This window comes from Saccopteryx leptura, chromosome 8 (genome assembly GCF_036850995.1).
Source record: "Saccopteryx leptura isolate mSacLep1 chromosome 8, mSacLep1_pri_phased_curated, whole genome shotgun sequence".
Taxonomy (NCBI): Eukaryota; Metazoa; Chordata; class Mammalia; order Chiroptera; family Emballonuridae; genus Saccopteryx; species Saccopteryx leptura.
This window is the reverse complement of record NC_089510.1, coordinates 7,810,468-7,827,978: the sequence shown is the minus strand read 5'-3', so window position 1 is coordinate 7,827,978 and position 17,511 is coordinate 7,810,468. Positions and strand designations below refer to the sequence as shown.

General features: G+C 48.4%; 1 protein-coding gene across 1 annotated transcript; it reads right to left on the bottom strand.

Moving 5' to 3' along the window:
* Positions 1 to 8,656: 8,656 nt before the first annotated feature.
* On the bottom strand, positions 8,657 to 16,782 carry TM4SF1 (transmembrane 4 L six family member 1). The gene is made up of 5 exons (XM_066347006.1): positions 16,606 to 16,782; positions 14,914 to 15,003; positions 14,664 to 14,809; positions 12,037 to 12,217; positions 8,657 to 9,523 (listed from the first exon to the last, which is right to left on the bottom strand). The coding sequence occupies exons 1-5, from the start codon at positions 16,780 to 16,782 to the stop codon at positions 9,509 to 9,511; spliced, it is 609 nt and encodes a 202-aa protein (XP_066203103.1). The 3' UTR covers positions 8,657 to 9,508.
* Positions 16,783 to 17,511: the final 729 nt, after the last annotated feature.

Below are 17,511 nucleotides of genomic sequence, written 5' to 3'. Positions count from 1 at the left end.
GTTTTTATTTTTTTAAAAAAATAGAAAGAAAGAGAGAAAAGTTGGACACAGAGACAATGCACAGAGAAGGAAGACAGTGTGAAGAGACACGAGGGAGAAGGTTCTTCTATAAGACAAGGAGGGCCTGAGGCCACCGGAAGCTAGGTCAGGTGCCTGGACAGACCCTTCCTTAGCGTCTTCATGGCCCGGCTGACACCTTGATATCAGACCTCTGGTCTCCAGGACAGCGAGACAATGAATTTCTGTTGTTCTCAGCTACCCAGTTTGTGGTACTTTGTTAAGGCGGTCCAAGGAGACTAATACATCCCCTAATATCCATGTTTCTAGCTGGAGAGTAGGTAAATTCGGTTCAGTTTTTTTTCTTTCCACTTCTTAAAAAATATATTAAAATTTTTTATAATAATCTTTTTGTTTGTTTGTTTGTATTTTTCTGAAGTTAGAAGCAGAGTCAGACTCCCGCATGAGCCCAACCAGGATCCACCTGGCATGCCCACCAGGGGGCGATGCTCTGCCCATCTGGGGCGTTGCTCTGCTGCAACCAGTGCCTGAGGCAGAGGCCATGGAGCCATCCTCAGTGCCCGGGCCAACTTTGCTCCAATGGAGCCTTGGCTGCGGGAGGGGAAGAGAGAGACAGAGAGGAAGGAGAGGGGGAGGGGTGCAGAAGCAGATGGGTGCTTCTCCTGTGTGCCCTGGCCGGGAATCGAACCCAGGACTTCCACACACTGGGCTGATGCTCTACCGCTGAGCCAACCGGCCAGGGCTTTTATAATAATCTTAAAAGTAACACAAATGCCCGTTCTCCTCTTCCATTGTAATAGAAGTATCCATTTTAGTGAGAAAAACCAGACACAAGAGAGAACATGCTCTTTGGATCAATTGACAGGAAGGTCCAGAACAGAAGAGAGGGCTCTGTGGTGACGTCAGGGAAGAGAACAGAGTTACTCAGGGCGCACGTGGCGGTGGGAGGTGTGTGTCGCCAGGAGAGGACAAGGATTCTCGGGGGTGCTGGAAACGCCCTGTGTCTTGACCTAGATGACAGCTATGTCAGCGTAAGAAAGGTCTAACCCTGTGGGAACTGAATGAGTTTATTTGAGCCAAACTGTCATCAATTGCTGGGAACCAAAATCTCAACGGATGGGGGAAACGCTGTGGAGAAGAGCAGCTCCCTCCCTTACTCGATCTGTCAGAACCGAAGGGGAAGACGTCAGGGGTTACGTGAACTCCACCGGCGCAGGGGAAGGAGGCTGGAGAAAGCAAAGTGGGGGAGGGGCTTTGCGATTGGATAAAAAGTACAATGTGTAGCCTCTACTCCGTTTACGTAGGTAGGGATAGGATAGTTAACAGTCCACATGGGCGTCATGTTGCGGGATTTGTGGACTCTGCTGTAGTGAGGTGGTTGCGCCCTGAGGGGCTCTCGTTGCTCTTCCATTTCAAAGGTTATCAGGTGTGGTGTTATAGATGAAAAAACAAAAAAACAGACAAGCTCAACTGAGGTAAATATTGACCCTTGTTAGGGGAAAATACCACCCTAGTACCTGCTATGAACTGCTTTTAGTCAGGAAGTTTTCATTGCAGACCATCCTGGGGGGTCACTTTAGGTCTCCGGGTCTGGGGGGTCACTTTAGGTCTCTGGGTCTGCAAGGCCACCTTGCCGGCCTCCGCTGGGTTCGTCAGGCTCGGCATGTGGCCCCTTTCCATCCGCAGTTACGCGGTATCACCACGTATAAAATTCACTGGGCTGGCCTGACCAGGTGGTGGCGCAGTAGATAGAACGTCGGACTGGGATGCGGAAGGATCCAGGTTCGAGACCCCAAGGTCGCCAGCTTGAGCGCGGGCTCATCTGGTTTGAGCAAAAAGCTCACGGGCTTGGACCCAAGGTCGCTGGGCTCCAGCAAGGGGTTACTCGGTCTGCTGAAGGCCCACGGTCAAGGCACATGTGAGAAAGCAATCAATGAACAACTAAGAAGTCACAATGCGCAACGAGAAACTGATTGATGCTTCTCATCTCTCTCCGTTCCTGTCTGTCTGTCCCTGTCTATCTCTGCCTCTGTTGAAAAAAAAAAAAAAAAAAAAATTCACTGGGCTGTCCATCGTTGTGCACATTTTACTGATGTAAAAAGTGATTTAAATAAAAGTTTTAAGAGATCCTAAAGGAATGTGATAGGTGTGAGAGATAATCAGGAGGGCTGCTGTGTTAGAAGGAAGGCAAGCCTTGCACTCGTCACGGCTTGTCTTAAACAAGATGGCGTCAGGTATTTGGAGAGGTTCCAACCTGGCTACCTTGGTTTTGTTTTCAGACCCTTCTAGGCATCAACATCTGAGATGGGCGAGGCCATTGCAATTAGCCCTGAGCCCTCCACCTGAATCAGCGATATTTGTACACATGTGACAGGGGTGTGGTGAGAATTAGCAAGTGGAAGGCTTGACAGGGAGTCTTTTACTGGCAGGATGAAACTTGTGAACCTAGACACCTTGCAACTGCCCCTCTTGGGGAACTGTTACAGTGTTGCTTCTACAGAAACCCAGCGTGGGAAATGCTGTGAGAAAACTCACCACTCCATTCTCTCTGTTAAGGATTTAGCTACATTAGTTAAGGTTGCATTTAGAATTCTGCCAAAACTGGAGGAAGGGACAGTGTATGGTTTCCATTCTCATTATTTGTGAGACTCGCCCAAAATTGTCTCATGCAGCACTTGTTTGTTCTTTTTAATTGCTGTGCAATAGGAAAGTGTGTGTGTTGTGTGTATGTGTGTGTGGGAGAATTGATTGATTTCAAGAATTAACATGAAATCCACATCCAGAAAAGCTTTGCAAACTTCAACAGCAGTAATTAAAATAAGTGTCCAAAGGGGCAAAGACACACACACACACACACACACACACACACACACACACACACTTCATGTTCAAAGGGAAGGAGGAACAATTTGTACCAGCCTGGGCTGGGTGACTCAGTTTTTGTGCTTGTTGAAACACATTGGGTCACCTTCACAAACCAGGCTGGGCCAACTCCTATAAACCCATGCTTTTGTTAACTCACCTTTTATTTCAGAAATTTAAAATGAGAAAAATTCAAGCTGTACTACAAACGGCCCTGATAGAAGGTGTGAAGCCGGTATCCACGGTCACCATCACAGCCGCCTGGCCCATGCAGGTTCGCATTAGATTCAGACAGATGGTAATGAAACAACGGAGCCAAGAACTGGTGGGCCATTAGCTTTAATCCTAGCTTGCACCCAGCGGGCAAGTAAAAACACACTGGTCTCCAAAACCCACTCATTCAGTGCTCATAAAGCTACTGACTTATCTGAGTTTCCTAGAATCAAAGGTTTCTAGCTCACTAGCCTCATTCACCTCTGTTCCCCATCTCCTTCTCTCTCTACACAAACTCTGTACTAACTGGCTTCTCCTTCAGCACTCCGCCATCTTGGCTACCTCTCTCCTCTCCTCCACATGGACTTTCTCTGCTCTCTGCTCTAATGATAATCTCAGGAACGAGAGAGAGCAAGCTCCGGGTCTGCCCCACGTTATAGTATAGAAACCAAAACCTTTAATCCAATATACAAACAAGGAAGTCTCTGATAAAAACTCACTTATCTGAGGCATAATGGGATTTCTCACCAGAGTGCACTACCCCACATCATGCAACAGTCAAGGGTGTGGGGAAAAGCTTAGTCTTAAAACTAAGCCTTAGGCTATAAGGACCCGGCCTGCTTACAGCCTGTCCCCCACACCCGGTGCAAACTACAGTATAAGCGAGCAAACATACATCATATTTACAAACGTATTTGACCAACAGAAGGCTATGTTTAAAGTAAAGAAATTTTATTACTTTCATTTTTAAAACTAAAAACAAAAACAGATCATGTAGGTAACATTTTTTTTAAATGTTTTTATTTAGTAGCTAGTGAGAGGGGAGAAACCAGAGGGAGGCAGGAGGAGGGGCCTGCGGGAATGACTGACTCAGCCAGTTCAAGATTATCCACATCCTATAGCTCTCTAACTGATCTCCCGGAGACGCTTACAGTACTCAGGAGAAAAACAGGATCTGTAAACAGATAGGACCAGGGGTCCGGACACCCCTTCCCCACTTTGTGGCCCCGCCCAAACTCCCCCGTCCCACCTTGAGTCACGAGGTGCACGTAGGACCTCAAAAGAATCACGTGCCCCTTGCATGGACCCTGTAAAACGTACATAAGACGTAAGAAATCTCACTTCAGGGAGCTCATGATTTCGTGCTACTAGTCTTATTTGTTCCGCTGGCTACTAATAAATTCTTCTTCCTCCATAAGTTGTCTAGGTGTCTATTACTCTCTGTTTAGGTGTTGTTTTCCTGCAACAATAGGTGCCATGAACTTACATTTCCCAATGATGGCCTCATAATCGCCAGTTTAGCTGTGGTTACTGCCTGTTCCACCTGGCCCAGCCCCCCCCCCCCCCCAAATTGCTGGCTCATTTGCAGTGTTAGCTGAGAACTACTCCTTGGCTCACCAAAAGAACAGTGGTTTCCCACACATTGGAGGCATTTCCTTCAAAAACTGGACTGCTCCCTGAATGACTTCAGAATTGAATCTCTCTTTCCTCATTTTTATTTTCTTTTCAAAAGTAATGTGATTATTGTAGAAACTTTAGTAAGTCTAGATAAGCAAATCAACCTAAAAATCACCCAGAATCTGATTAAAACAACATTTCAGTTATTTTCTTTAGCAATATATATTAAATATAAATATAATTTTATTGTTCTGACAACATTTGCTCAAACCAGTTTCTTGTTGGACTTTGAGGTTCTTATCATTTATTATTTTCATGTAAACAATACTTCCAAAATTATCCCTGGAAACTGAACATCCTTGATGATTCTCTTAAAATAAATTTCTAAAAATAAAAATACTGATTTAGCCTGACCAGTGGTGGCATAGTGAATAGAGCATCAACCTGGGACAATGAGGTCCCAGGTTCGAAACCAAGGTCACCAGCTTGAGCACAGGCTCCCCAGCTTAAGCGTGGGGTTGCCGGCTTGAGCATGGGATCATTGACATGATCCCATGTTTGCTAACTTGCACTCAAAGGCCGCTGGCTTGAAACCCAAGGTGGCTGGCTTGAGCAAGGGGTCACTAGCTCTGCTGGAGGCCCCCCCCTACCCAGTCAAGGCACATATGAATAGCAATCAATGAACAACTAAAGTGCCACAACTACGAGTTGATGCTTCTTAGTCTCTCCCTTCCTGTCTCTCCCTCTTTCTCTCTTAGTCTCTCTCTCTCTCTTGCAAAAAAATAAATAAAAATAATGGTTAAAAGATGTGTAGATTTTTGCTTTTCTGAAGAGTTGCACCACATCTCTCCATTCCCACACAGGGTAAACATCAAAGCGAATGTAATCAAAGCATTCTCGTACATATAAGAAACAAACTGTAATGAAGGCAACATCCCATCGAGCCTCTGAGGTTTCAGTTCGAGGGATGTCCTTTACGCAGGCAGTTGTTTGTAAACTCGGTGACCATGGTGAATTTGGGTACTATTCCCTATGACCCTTAGATAGAAGTGGCTAAATTTGGGGCCCTGTGTCCTACTCAGCTGATTCCGATTTTGCATCATTTTTATTGTTTCTACGTTGCCAGATGATAATGAGCTGTTTGAGCATCCCTGAGGGAATTTCCAGCCCAATTGAGGGGTTCAGAATATTACGCATCCAGAGTGTGAGCCATAAATACAAATGAACTAGGATATCCAGTAACTTGAATGAGCTGTTTCCTCTGGGCTAAGGCAATGTCTATTACTAAAGCCTTTGCAAACCAGGGGGAAATGAATCACTCCCATCTGAGCTCTGGAACGGGAACGAGTGAGGGTCACAGGGGCCCCTGCAGGTGGGTGAAGAGGTTGAGTCAGCACTGAGGGAGCGGAGATCCCTGCACCTGGGCAGGAGTAGCTGAGGAAGAGGGACCAGCAAGAGGAGCTGAAAAGCCTGGGTTTTCAGGGTAGACCTGGATTTGCATCAGTTTTTCACTGCTTGGGAAAGGTACGACCTTAGGCAGATTACTTCACCTCTCTGAGTTTTTACTATAAAATGGAGACAAGTCCCACCTTCTAGGGCTGTTGAGGGATTTGAATGAAATACCGTGTAGAACCGAAGTACAGTAACTGACACACTGGAGGAGCTCCATGGTTGCTACTATGACTAACGTGGCTAATAATTATTCCTGCCATTTTCTTTCTTTCTTTCTTTCTTTCTTTCTTTCTTTCTTTCTTTCTTTCTTTCTTTCTTTCTTTCTCTCTCTCTCTCTCTCTCTCTCTCTCTCTCTTTCTTTCTTTCTTTCTTTCTTTTTTTTTTGTATTTTTCTGAAGCTGGAAATGGGGAGGCAGTCAGACAGACTCCCGCATGCGCCCGACCGGGATCCACCTGGCACGCCCACCAGGGGGCGATGCTCTGCCCATCCGGGGCATTGCTCTGTCACCACCAGAGCCACTCTAGCGCCTGGGGCAGAGGCCAAGGAGCCATCCCCAGCACCCAGGCTATCTTTTGCTCCAATGGAGCCTTGGCTGCGGGAGGGGAAACGAGAGACAGAGAGGAAGGAGAGGGGGAGGGGTGGAGAAGCAGATGGGTGCCTCTCCTGTATGCCCTGGCCGGGAATCGAACCCGGGACTCCTGCACGCCAGGCCGATGCTCTACCACTGAGCAACCCGGCCAGGGCCTATTCCTGCCATTTTCTCTGAGGATCCATTTAGGAAAACAAGACACAACTGGTCATTATGCTTCTTTTTGGATCCTCTATTGCATGGATTCTCAACCTGGCCTAAGAACGCCTAAGAGGTCCATGAATAGATATCTGTGAGAAGGAGTGTTAAACTGGGATGGGAAAAAAAGTCATTTTTATTAAACTGTAATGAACTATATGCAACAAGTCACAGTAATATCAGCAACACTGATGATGCGTTAATTAACAACAAAACTCCATATTGTTTTTATATCATATTAAAATTGTTGCGAGTATCTCACAGTTTTATTTCAGTCGGGATCATGTTGCACAAGTACAAATCTCAGGCCCTATCCCAGGGGCCACTGCTTTCCTGTGCACAGCTGTTGATGGGGTGGAGATGGCCGACAAGACAACTTAATAATTTTCAAAAATATTTTGATAAAGTGTTGCAAAATAGTGATTTACTTTGTAATCCCGTGTGCTTTTTTTAGTTCTCTTTTAAGCAGTATCCTTCCAAGGAGTCTGTCTGTGGTCTTCCTCCCACGGCCAGGGCCAGAGGGCCAGCGAAGATGAGGACACTTCAGCCAGGAGAGCACTGCTGGGCCCTCACAGGCAGGGGGCGCTCTGCGGTCTAACAGCCGGCAAAGCTTCCCTACGAACTACCTGCCTATTGCCTAGGCAAACAAACCCCTCCACAGATGCAGGTGAAAGAACAAAGCCAGCTTCATCTCTCTGCCCCAGATTTCATTTTTTTGTTTCACACTGTGACCATGGGCCAGCCTCACTCACTGTTCTTGGCAAGCGTACCAAAGCCGTCTTCTAGTTGACAGTCATCTGTGTCCCTTCAAATGCAGCTTTAAATATCTTTTTAGGGAGGTGTGATAACTGGATATGAATATCAAACTGGCAATAGTATCAGTTATAAACAATCAAAGCTGGCAAGACCACCGGAGGCCTGGCCCCTGGCGTTACCACACTTCCACATTCTCGGTCCCTCTGTCTTGTCAATTGTTAGCACCTGTTACACCAGTGGTCCCCAACCTTTTTTGGGCCACGAACCGATTTAATGTCAGAAAATATTTTCACGGACCAGCCTTTAGGGTGGGATGGATAAATGTATCACGTGACCGAGACAAGCGTCAAGAGTGAGTCTTAGACGGATGTAACAGAGGGAATCTGTTCATTTTTTAAAAATAAAACATCGTTCAGACTTAAATATAAATAAAATAGAAATAATGTAAGTTATTTATTCTTTCTCTGCGGACCGGTACCAAATGGCCCATGGACCGGTACTGGTCCATGGCCCGGGGGTTGGGGACCACTGCGTTACACTCTTAAAAAGCGCAGGAGCAGCGGTCAGCAGCGGCAAGTCATCTGTGCGGGATGGCTGGGGCGTCTGCTCTGCTCCGATCCACACCCCCCTACATAAATTACACTGTCATAAGCTGTTATATTCTACGGAGTTACCCGCTTTGTTTGTGGGTCTTAAGATACCTTCTGGATCCAGTGGCCATCACAGCTTTGCTTCCTTATCGGACAACGCTGAAAGCTAAACGCTTCCAAAGACATTTTCCAAGAAATAGATCAGGGGATCCTGGCACTTGAAAGAGACTAACTCTAGACAACCGACCTAAAATATCAGGAGAGGGAATATCTCTTACCTCCCCTCCCCCCAGGAGCCTGAGGCTGCAGCATGCCCCCTCCCCCCGCCCCCCCAGAAAGGAAGGTTGACTGCCTGGGGCGAGGGCCCCTAGGGATGGCAGGCACTGCAAGTACAGCGCATGGGGGCAGAGGAAGGTGGGAGAGGGCGGGAGAACTAGGGAGAGAAAGTGGGACATGGAACCGGGGAGACACAGAGCCCCTAGCAACAGGGTTTCACAACCTGCACACGGGGGGGGGGGGGGGGATAAGGAAAGAAAAGGGGACACTTGAAACAAAGGACAAGGACACTAAACAAGGAAAAAACCTGGCAGTGAATACTTTATTTTGTTGTATTTAAACAAGCAAGTCTGGGGTATGTCCTTGTGGTCCTCCTGCCCTACCCCCGCCCCCCATTTTCATATGATGTCATTCAACTGCTTTATTCCGTTTCCCGTCTTCCTGTCCGAGCACCCAGGCCTTTCTCTTTTTCAAGGCGCAATCCTCAGTGCTTGTCTTTAAAGGACAGAGAACTTTCCACGTGGTAGGAGAGTTTAGGACCTGGGAGTGCTTGCAGCAACTAGCAGCTGGCACATTCTGATCACTCCTTGGGCGTGGAGCAACCTCAGTCAGTCCACGCCCTGGGCAAGGAGCTGGCTCTCCGGCAGAGCACTGCAAAGACGCTGCCTGATAGAGATCTGCAGGCTCGTGAACGGGAAACACCATATAAACAGTGAAAGAAAATCATCTTCTCAAGTTGTTGGATTTTCTCCTTCATTGTCTTAAAAAAAGAAAAGCAACTAAAAATCTTTCATTTAATCAACACAAGCACATATGTACAGCAGTGATTGGAATGTCATCTTGATCTTTGTAATGTTCCTCAGAAACATTACTTCAAGCCAGGGTGTATCTCCAGTGAGCTGAGGACCGTCACTCAGTGTGTAAATTACCTCCAGAGTGTGGCTTAAATTTCCCTTCCTTAAAGAAACAGCTGTTTGTTTGCCCCGTGCAAACACTGACATCACGCGAAGATGTCCGTCCTCACACACAGTTATAAAAGTAGCATATACCACGTATGATACAGCAGTACAAAGTTTTACACATTCATACAAGTAAAATATATAAATTACAGTGAAATAAAGGGAGAGTGGTTCTTCTGTCTTGCGATGGTTCTTCTCAACAGTCATATTGCTGTAGAGAAAATGAAATGTGCATTAGGTTACAATCAGGCTAAACAAACAATGGTGACATTTCAAGTCTTTTCAATTCCTGTTTTAAGCAGGCGTAAAGCAGACGGACCTCAACTTCAGCAGAGCTCTGGCCAACAATGCCTCAGTAATGCTTCGTAAACCAACCAGACAGACCCGTTGTCCGACTCGCCAGCCGGCCGCAGAACGGGGCTGTGGAAACCGTAGCTCACCTGTGCCCAGTTGGCTTGGGGTGTGTGTGGGGTTGGTTTTTCGTCTTCGGGATTGTAGAGATAGCACCCTGGGAGTTTCACTCAGGAGTGGGCTCCGTGTGAGTCACCTTTCTAACTAAATGCTACCGAGTTACACGCTTGACTCGTCCCCACTAAAATCCTGCCCTCGGAAAGTCACTTTTGTCTGATACACAAAGGTAACAGATCTGTTGTGCGGTGTTTGGGAAGAAGCCAGTACTCCTGCGACCCAGAGGGTGAACCCCACCCCCGTGGGACCCTCTGCCCGCTCCTAGAGCCGAGTGTCCCCCCGCGGAGCCACGACAGCAGCTTTGGTCACGGACAGTCTGTCTGTCTGTCTTCAAAATGCAAGAGAGCCCACAGTCCAGCGGGGCCTCACCAGATTTCAGCTTGGCCTCACAGGAAGCCCCAGGCTAAAGATAGGTCGCGTTATAGTAATCCCAGGGGTTCTGGTCCGCCGGCCGCTCCCAGACCGGAGCGCCGGGAAACAGCTCCATGGTGAAGGTCTCCCGCGCTTTTGTCTTCTTGGGAATTTGGCGAGCTCCCAAGGAAATTATTAATCTTGCTGTACTTGTCTGATAAAGAGAACTAGATTTTTTATTTTAACTTCCCCTCAAAAATTATAGAAAGTTTCCATTTACTTACAGCAAAGTTTGTTTGTTTGGTTGTTTAATGCTAACAATGGGCTTTTAGTTCTGTGGGTTCTGTCTTATTGTAAAAGAAAGTTAAGGGACTTTGAACCCAGAGAAATAAATGGTTAGGAAAATATAATTATTTTTTTAACAAATTTTTTTAAAGACTTTATTCATTTTAGAGAGGCAAGAGATAAGGAAGAAAGAGCAGGAAGCATCAACTCCCATATGTGCTTTGACCGGGCAAGCCCAGGGTTTCGAACCGGTGACCTCAGCATTCCAGGCCGACGCTTTATCCACTGTGCCACCACAGGTCAGGCCAGAAAAATATAATTAAATAAATCTGTTTACCTAATCCTGTCTTACAGAATTAAGACGTAAATCCACACACCACCCCCTCAAAATTGGACCAAAGCTGAACTTCCATCAATTCAATCATATACGAGATTTAGGAGGCTATAGAAACCAGAACTTTCCCGTTACTAACGAATGCATATTTCTCTTCAAACTCATATCCCCAGGAAACAAGTGCTTCCTGGTTTTGTATCACAATGAAAGGCTTTTCATGAGCTGCCCCTGAAAGGCATCTAGGGATTCTCCAGGCCCAGCTGGTTGGGCTTTTTATGACTCCTTATTAGGAAGGAGCCGTAGGACACGCGAAGGGACAGCCAGTGCTGCACACGGGTGCCGAGCAGGTGCGGGGCCTCACGTGACCGGGGGGGGGGGGGGTTTGAAGCCTGTCACTCCCTGCCTAGGTGATTTCCGAGTCACTGTCTCATCTGAAACATGGGTTCAGCACACTGCCGAGCGCAGTGGCTGTCCTCTGGTATTTGTGACAAGTCGCTGGGGGCGCGAGAGAGGCAGAGGGAGCCCCCGCGTGTCTTTTCCGTCCGCAGTGGGAGCCGGAGCTGCGGCCGCGAAGGGGGCAGTGGGTTCGCGCCTGCGCGGGGCGCTTTGTCTGCGGGCGGCACTTGCCGGTATTCACGGAGCCGAAGTGTGACCAAGAACCAAAGGAACCCAGGGCCTGGGACATTCGAACAAACTTATCATCGGGAAGGAAACCGGAAGCTGCCGCCGCTTTGCCGCGGAGGCGGCGTGGGAACAAAGGCCGGTCGGCTAAGCAGCGTTGGATCTAATATTTTTCTCTGTGGTGAAAAACACTGGGGCGGGCCCTGGCCGGTTGGCTCAGCGGTAGAGCGTCAGCCTGGCGTGCGGAGGACCCGGGTTCGATTCCCGGCCAGGGCACATAGGAGAAGCACCCATCTGCTTCTCCACCCCTCCCCCCTCCTTCCTCTCTGTCTCTCTCTTCCCCTCCCGCAGCCGAGGATGGCCCGGGCGCTGGGGATGGCTCCTTGGCCTCTGCCCCAGGCGCTAGAGTGGCTCTGGTCGCAACAGAGCGACGCCCGGGAGGGGCAGAGCATCGCCCCCTGGTGGGCAGAGCGTTGCCCCCTGGTGGGTGTGCCGGGTGGATCCCCGGTCGGGCGCATGCGGGAGTCTGTCTGACTGTCTCTCCCCGTTTCCAGCTTCAAAAAGAAAAAAAAAAACAAAAAAACAAACAAACAAAAAAAAACACTGGGGCCTTAGGGTCACGGGCGGCACGGAGGCCAGGCAGCGGCTGGCGCCCAGGCTCTTACCTGATGGTGGGTGCAGCAGTAGCCACAGATGCCTCCGAGCATCCCGTTTATCACTTGAACGACACACAGGATGAATTCAAATCCGCCCAGAGCCAGCAGGATGGAAAACAGAGAGATATTCCATTCCACACCGTTCTTGGGTTCAACGCACTGGGACCACATGGATTTATCAAAAAGGTACCTGCGGATGAAAAGAGAAACTCCTGACACACGACCGTACCTGCTGGGATGTCTCAGAAGCTACTTTTTGTCAGGTGTTTTTTTTGTCATTCAGGAAAAAAAAAAAAAAAAGAATGAACTAATTCAAAGGCCTATCTCAAATCCTTCCGGCCTATGTCATTCCCCGGCACAACGCCTCAGCCCGATCTCACTGCCATGATAACCATAAAACCCAGTGGAGAGCACTGAGCTCTCCGTGTGAGCGAGACACCGAGCTGGGCTGGGGACACAACAGTGACCAGGGCCTGGGCTCTGTCCTGGAAAGGTTCAGCTGAAGGGGACAGACAACAGGCTGTCTCGGCGCAACAAGGGTACTAATCAGGTAGCCCGAGTGTCTGAGGTCCGCAGAAGGAGGACCCCCCGCCTGGGCCAAGGACAATACCTACTTGGGTAGCTTGCCCACCGGCCTGAGCCTCATGAAGGGACACACCGGACCTTCCATTCTGGTCTGGTCGCTCCAGCCCCTGCACCACTACCCACCACATACTAGGTTCTCAACACATTTCGTAAGTAATTCAATGATACACAACTGTCCAGAGTCACCGTGAGGAACGTGAGGATACATGCTGAGGTCGTATCTGAATATATCTACCCCTTCAGAGACCTCCTCAATGCCTGGAGCTTCTTACTGTCTGAAAAACTCTCTCACATTTCTCCTCGACTTTCAACCTCTGCTGCCTCACAGTGTATTTAAGTCCTTAATGAAACAGGATTTAGTCATGCGGGAGAAAGCTAAGAGACACAAGTCTGGTATGGTTCTTTCCTCATCGCTGCTTCTTACAACAGAACACGGAGGCTGGAAACGAGAGAGCTCACTTCGGAATGGTTCATTAAGCCAATTAGAAATTCAAATTTTTAATTAAAAAAAAATTCTGTCCCGCTAGCCCTGTCTTTCTGCGTGCCACAGAAATAAAACCCTGTGATTCCAGGACACAATGTAAAATAAAAATAAAAATTCTTTGGCCCCACGTGGCTACGGGAGCAGCTAGTCACTGGCTTGTGACCACCAGGTATCCCCATGTCACAATCCCTGCACAGGTTGACATGAGGGACGGTGTAGAAGCAGAAGGCTTCTTGCAGAAGCAGGGGTGAGTCATGAGAGGGCGTAGAGTCAAACAGCCATAAAAAAACATGCAGGGACGGCTCTCACCTCGCCTCACATTCCAGCTGCGTTACTCACCCCCTTTGTAAGAGATGGGTTTGTGCGGTGGTTCTGTACGTCTGTGAGCACATGAATAACCAGTTCCGTCTAGTACACTCAGTAGGTGCCAAACCAAAAATAAAAAAAATCACAATTTTTGCACACCTGTTAATTTAAACTCCTGTTAAGTGCTAACCTCCCCTCAGGGGTTCCCATTGGGCTGTATCCACTGTAAGCTAGCAGGTCACATTAACGGCGGAGACTGGCAGTGATCACAGCGTGTCGGCTTCTGTGACACACGCAGCGTCTCGTTGATGACTTCCCTCGGTATTATTGTTTTTCAGGTGAAGTAAGTGACAGGCCGAGAGCTCAGCTCAGGGGTGCTGCCCCCTCTGGGGCTGAGTGCGGAGCTGGGATCAAACCCAGGTTTCTCCAGTTCCCCACTCGACCTTATGACCTTACTGTTTGCTCTACAGTTCATGGGGGACAAACCTTCTTTGTAATATAAAGGTAATTAAAACTCATTATTCCTATTAGTTTTTACTCTTGTAACTCGGAACTAAACCTTTCAAAATTCAAGGAAGGATGACATTCGTTTGTTATAATGTAAATCAGTGCCTCTCAGCCATTTCTGTTCTTAAGAACAGGTAAGAAGTAAGTATCAACATAAACAATGCAACATCTTAAATTATCCTGATGTTAAAATAGTGAAGAAGACTTGTCTTATATAGCCTGATCATGTTAACTAACAGTTATTGTGTTCTATGCGCGCACGTGTGTGTGTGTGGGGGGGGGGGGGGTAGTATGATATTTCGTTAGGCTTTGGTTAAATTCACCTAGTTTGCTCCATACAAGGATTCCATAGTACTTTCTTATAAAAGAGTAAAACCAGCCAATTGTTCTGAAATAGTGTACCACGCTGCACGCACACAAGCTACAGCTAGGCTGCTAGGGTTCAAATCCTGACTGCATGTCCCAGCAATGTGACTCGGTTAAGTTCTTCCACCTCTCTGTGTTTTTGTTTCCTCATCTTTAACATGGGGCAGTAGTCAACGTCACCTCACAGGGCTCTCACGAGGACTGAATGGGGGTATCCCTTCCTCTTAGAGCCCATCCAGTTCGGGGGCGGAGCATCCATCCTCTGACCCTCGAATGCCTCCTCAGGGGGTGGATGGCTGAATGATGCCTTTGCAGTTTCATGGGTCAGCCGCTGTGACCACGTGGTGGGTAATAAGGCCGTGGGCTCTGTCGAGGAACAAATACTCACTCTCCTTCGGTGTAGCCAAACGTATAGTTCCACTGGTTGTAGGCATCACGACACACGGGTCCTGCCACTAAGCCCAGGGCCGCCACGATGACGCAGTAGCCCGATCCGGCGATGCCGACGAGAGCGGCGACCACGGAAGACAGCATCTGCAGAGGGCGGGGTGGGGGTGGGGGAGGAACACCCGCAGTGAGCCCCACCGTGTCCCCCAGCCGGGCCGAGGCCACCGCACCCCCACAGCCGGACCACCTACCGCGCATCTCTTGCCACAGTCAACGTTGCCGCAGCAACCGCAGCAGTCTCCCTGCTCCAGCCCCATGAACACAAACGCCGGCGGCAGGATCTGGTTAGAGAAGGGGCAAATGAAAGTCACAGTCTTCCCCAAGTCTACCGGCGCCCGGTTTGGTATCTTTGCTCAACTATATATATATATATATATATACACACACACACACACACACACAACTATATATATATATATAACTATACATTTATATATACATACATACATACATATATGTATGTATATATGTGTGTATATATATGTGTGTGTGTGTATTTCTGACATGGTTGACCGACTTTGGGTTAAGTTGATCAAGTACCTCAGATAATGTGAACTGATGAAGGGGGGGAAGCCTCTAATGCAATATGTGTTTGTTTAAAAAAAAAAAGAACTCTAACCTTAATGTCTGCTTGTTTCCATGTAATGTATCAAAGCACTCTGCAGGACCGGGTGTGGTACCGGAGCACTAACATAATAGCCTTTGAATGTGTTTGCTCCACAATAGCAAATGCTGTTTCGGAACTAGATTAAACCTTGTTTTTAACTCGGACTTGTTTTTCGTGGTCGAACATAGAGGATGTCAACCATTTGTAACAGAATAATTGAGCCCTTCCTGGGAAGTAGGGCAGATGAAAGCCCGGTGTAATAAGCGAACTGCTCCTCTGAGGCTATGACTCCTGTTGTAGCTTTCTAATAAAACTCTTGAAAGTAAGCATGAAACACTTTGCGCTTGAGATCAGAAGCTTAAACAAGTGCAACATTATACTAAGGACAGATGATTGTTTTCACCTTACTGTTTAAATTCAGAGCAGATCTATCAAACCATCATTAGTACAATATGAAAGTTTAAATGCTTTAATAGCCTTTGTTGGGCTAAGAAAACTATTTCATCCAGTATCAGCAATTCCCTGAAACCTCCCTTTACGACTCTCCCCCTCAGCGTTTTCAAGTAGCAAGCTCAGGTTTACACGCATTCTTTCCGTGCTGTGGTTAAAGCTAATATCTTCGGCTCCAGGACTGGCAGGGCAAATTCCTCTCCCTTCAGTTAAAAACAAACCCTGGAAAAAACAACACATTCCACCCCACTCGCTTTAGACACTGGCGCGCTGCTGTCTGTGGGATCTCTGCTAGACACCACACCCCAGGGTTACATAAAGGAGAAAATGGACAGTGCTTTCTAAGTAGCAGTGCACTCACAAGTCACTCTTTCTTTCCCCTTTTCCTGTCAGAGATGCCTGAGAACAAACAGCAGAGATTTTGGATCCCAAATTCTGTTGATTTGGACAGAAAACCAGCCGACCCCTCCCAGCTCCCCGGAGCAGAACTTTCCTGGGACTGCAGGCTTCAGGACCAGGAACCCCAGGCTCTCCCATCTGATTCACAAGCTAGTGTCCGTTTCTAGTTCTAACGTAAGCATTTAGCAACACAGTCGTTCACTTTTAGTTGAAAGCGGATTTTGTGACACAAACACCCGATAAAATTCGCACAACTATACACTTAACCTCAACTTTTGCCTAATCTGCTGCTCTCAGAAGAAGAAGGAACGAACCCCACAGGATTCAGAGACAGGCATTGTCAGAGACTTCCCACGACAACCCGAGAAAGCACCCCACTGAAGAGGAGAGAGCGCCTGTGAGGTTCTCCTCCTTCTGAACGACGTACCAGCAAGCCCCCGCCCACGATGCCGGAGAAGTACCACACGAACTGGCTGAGGTGTTCCTCGGCTGCGTACTTGGTCTCCCCGTTGGGGAAGTAGAGCAGAATGTTGGCCACGATGCACAGGACGGCGAGCGACACCAGGCTCACGCCGATGCACCGGGCGCACTGCCCGTAGCACATGGTGGCCGGGAGTCTGCGGGCTTTGCTGTTCCCTCTTGACGCTGCTGCTCAGCGATGCCCGGAGCAGAGGAGAGGAGAGCGTGTCTGTCAGCACAGAAAGCAAAAGCCAGTTTTCCAGCCCATTCCTGCAACCTCTTAAATAGCCTGGGTTCTTAGTCACCCTGTGGATGAGGTACTCCGCTTTCATTGGTCCTGACCGCGGGCTGCCCTGGGGGTGGGGGTAGGGGGTGGGGTGGGGGTTTGGCAGGAATGTCCCGCCCTTCAAATGAAATCGTTGGGACAAGTGAAACCCAGGACAGGATGTGAGAAGCAGTCCCAGGCAAGAGAGAGAAAATGATTAATCCTCCACAAGGAATCAACTATGCAACTTCTTTACAGGGTCAAGAATCAACAGGAAATCTCACACCACTTACCAGTGACCGCCAAGCATAGCCCCCCCTGCGACCTCCTGGCCGGAGGCTCTAAGACAGGGTGGGCTGCGTCCCTGCTCCCAGCAGCCGTCTGCGGACTCTGGGGTCATTTACTGCCTCTCTGCACTGATGGAATCCGAGACCCGGGCGTCTCCTGAGAGGCGAGCTGGTCTCTGTGTGTGTGAAAGGCCAGGTGTTGGAGCCATCGCCCACAGAGCAGAGGCAGCTGTCGGGGGAATGCCCTGCCTCCTTCCCCCTGCCCAGGGCAGGCTCTGTGGGCTGCCCCTACTGCCCGGCCCTCCCGGACAGCCGTCTCCAA

Coding starts and splice junctions, on each gene's coding strand:
- TM4SF1 (XM_066347006.1), bottom strand. CDS start 16,782: ATGTGCTACGGGCAGTGCGCCCGGTGCATCGGCGTGAGCCTGGTGTCG. Junction 14,810..14,913: donor ACTGTGGCAAGAGATGCGCG/GTAGGTGGTCCG, acceptor CGCCCTCTGCAG/ATGCTGTCTTCCGTGGTCGC. Junction 12,218..14,663: donor TTTGGCTACACCGAAGGAGA/GTGAGTATTTGT, acceptor TTTCATCCGCAG/GTACCTTTTTGATAAATCCA.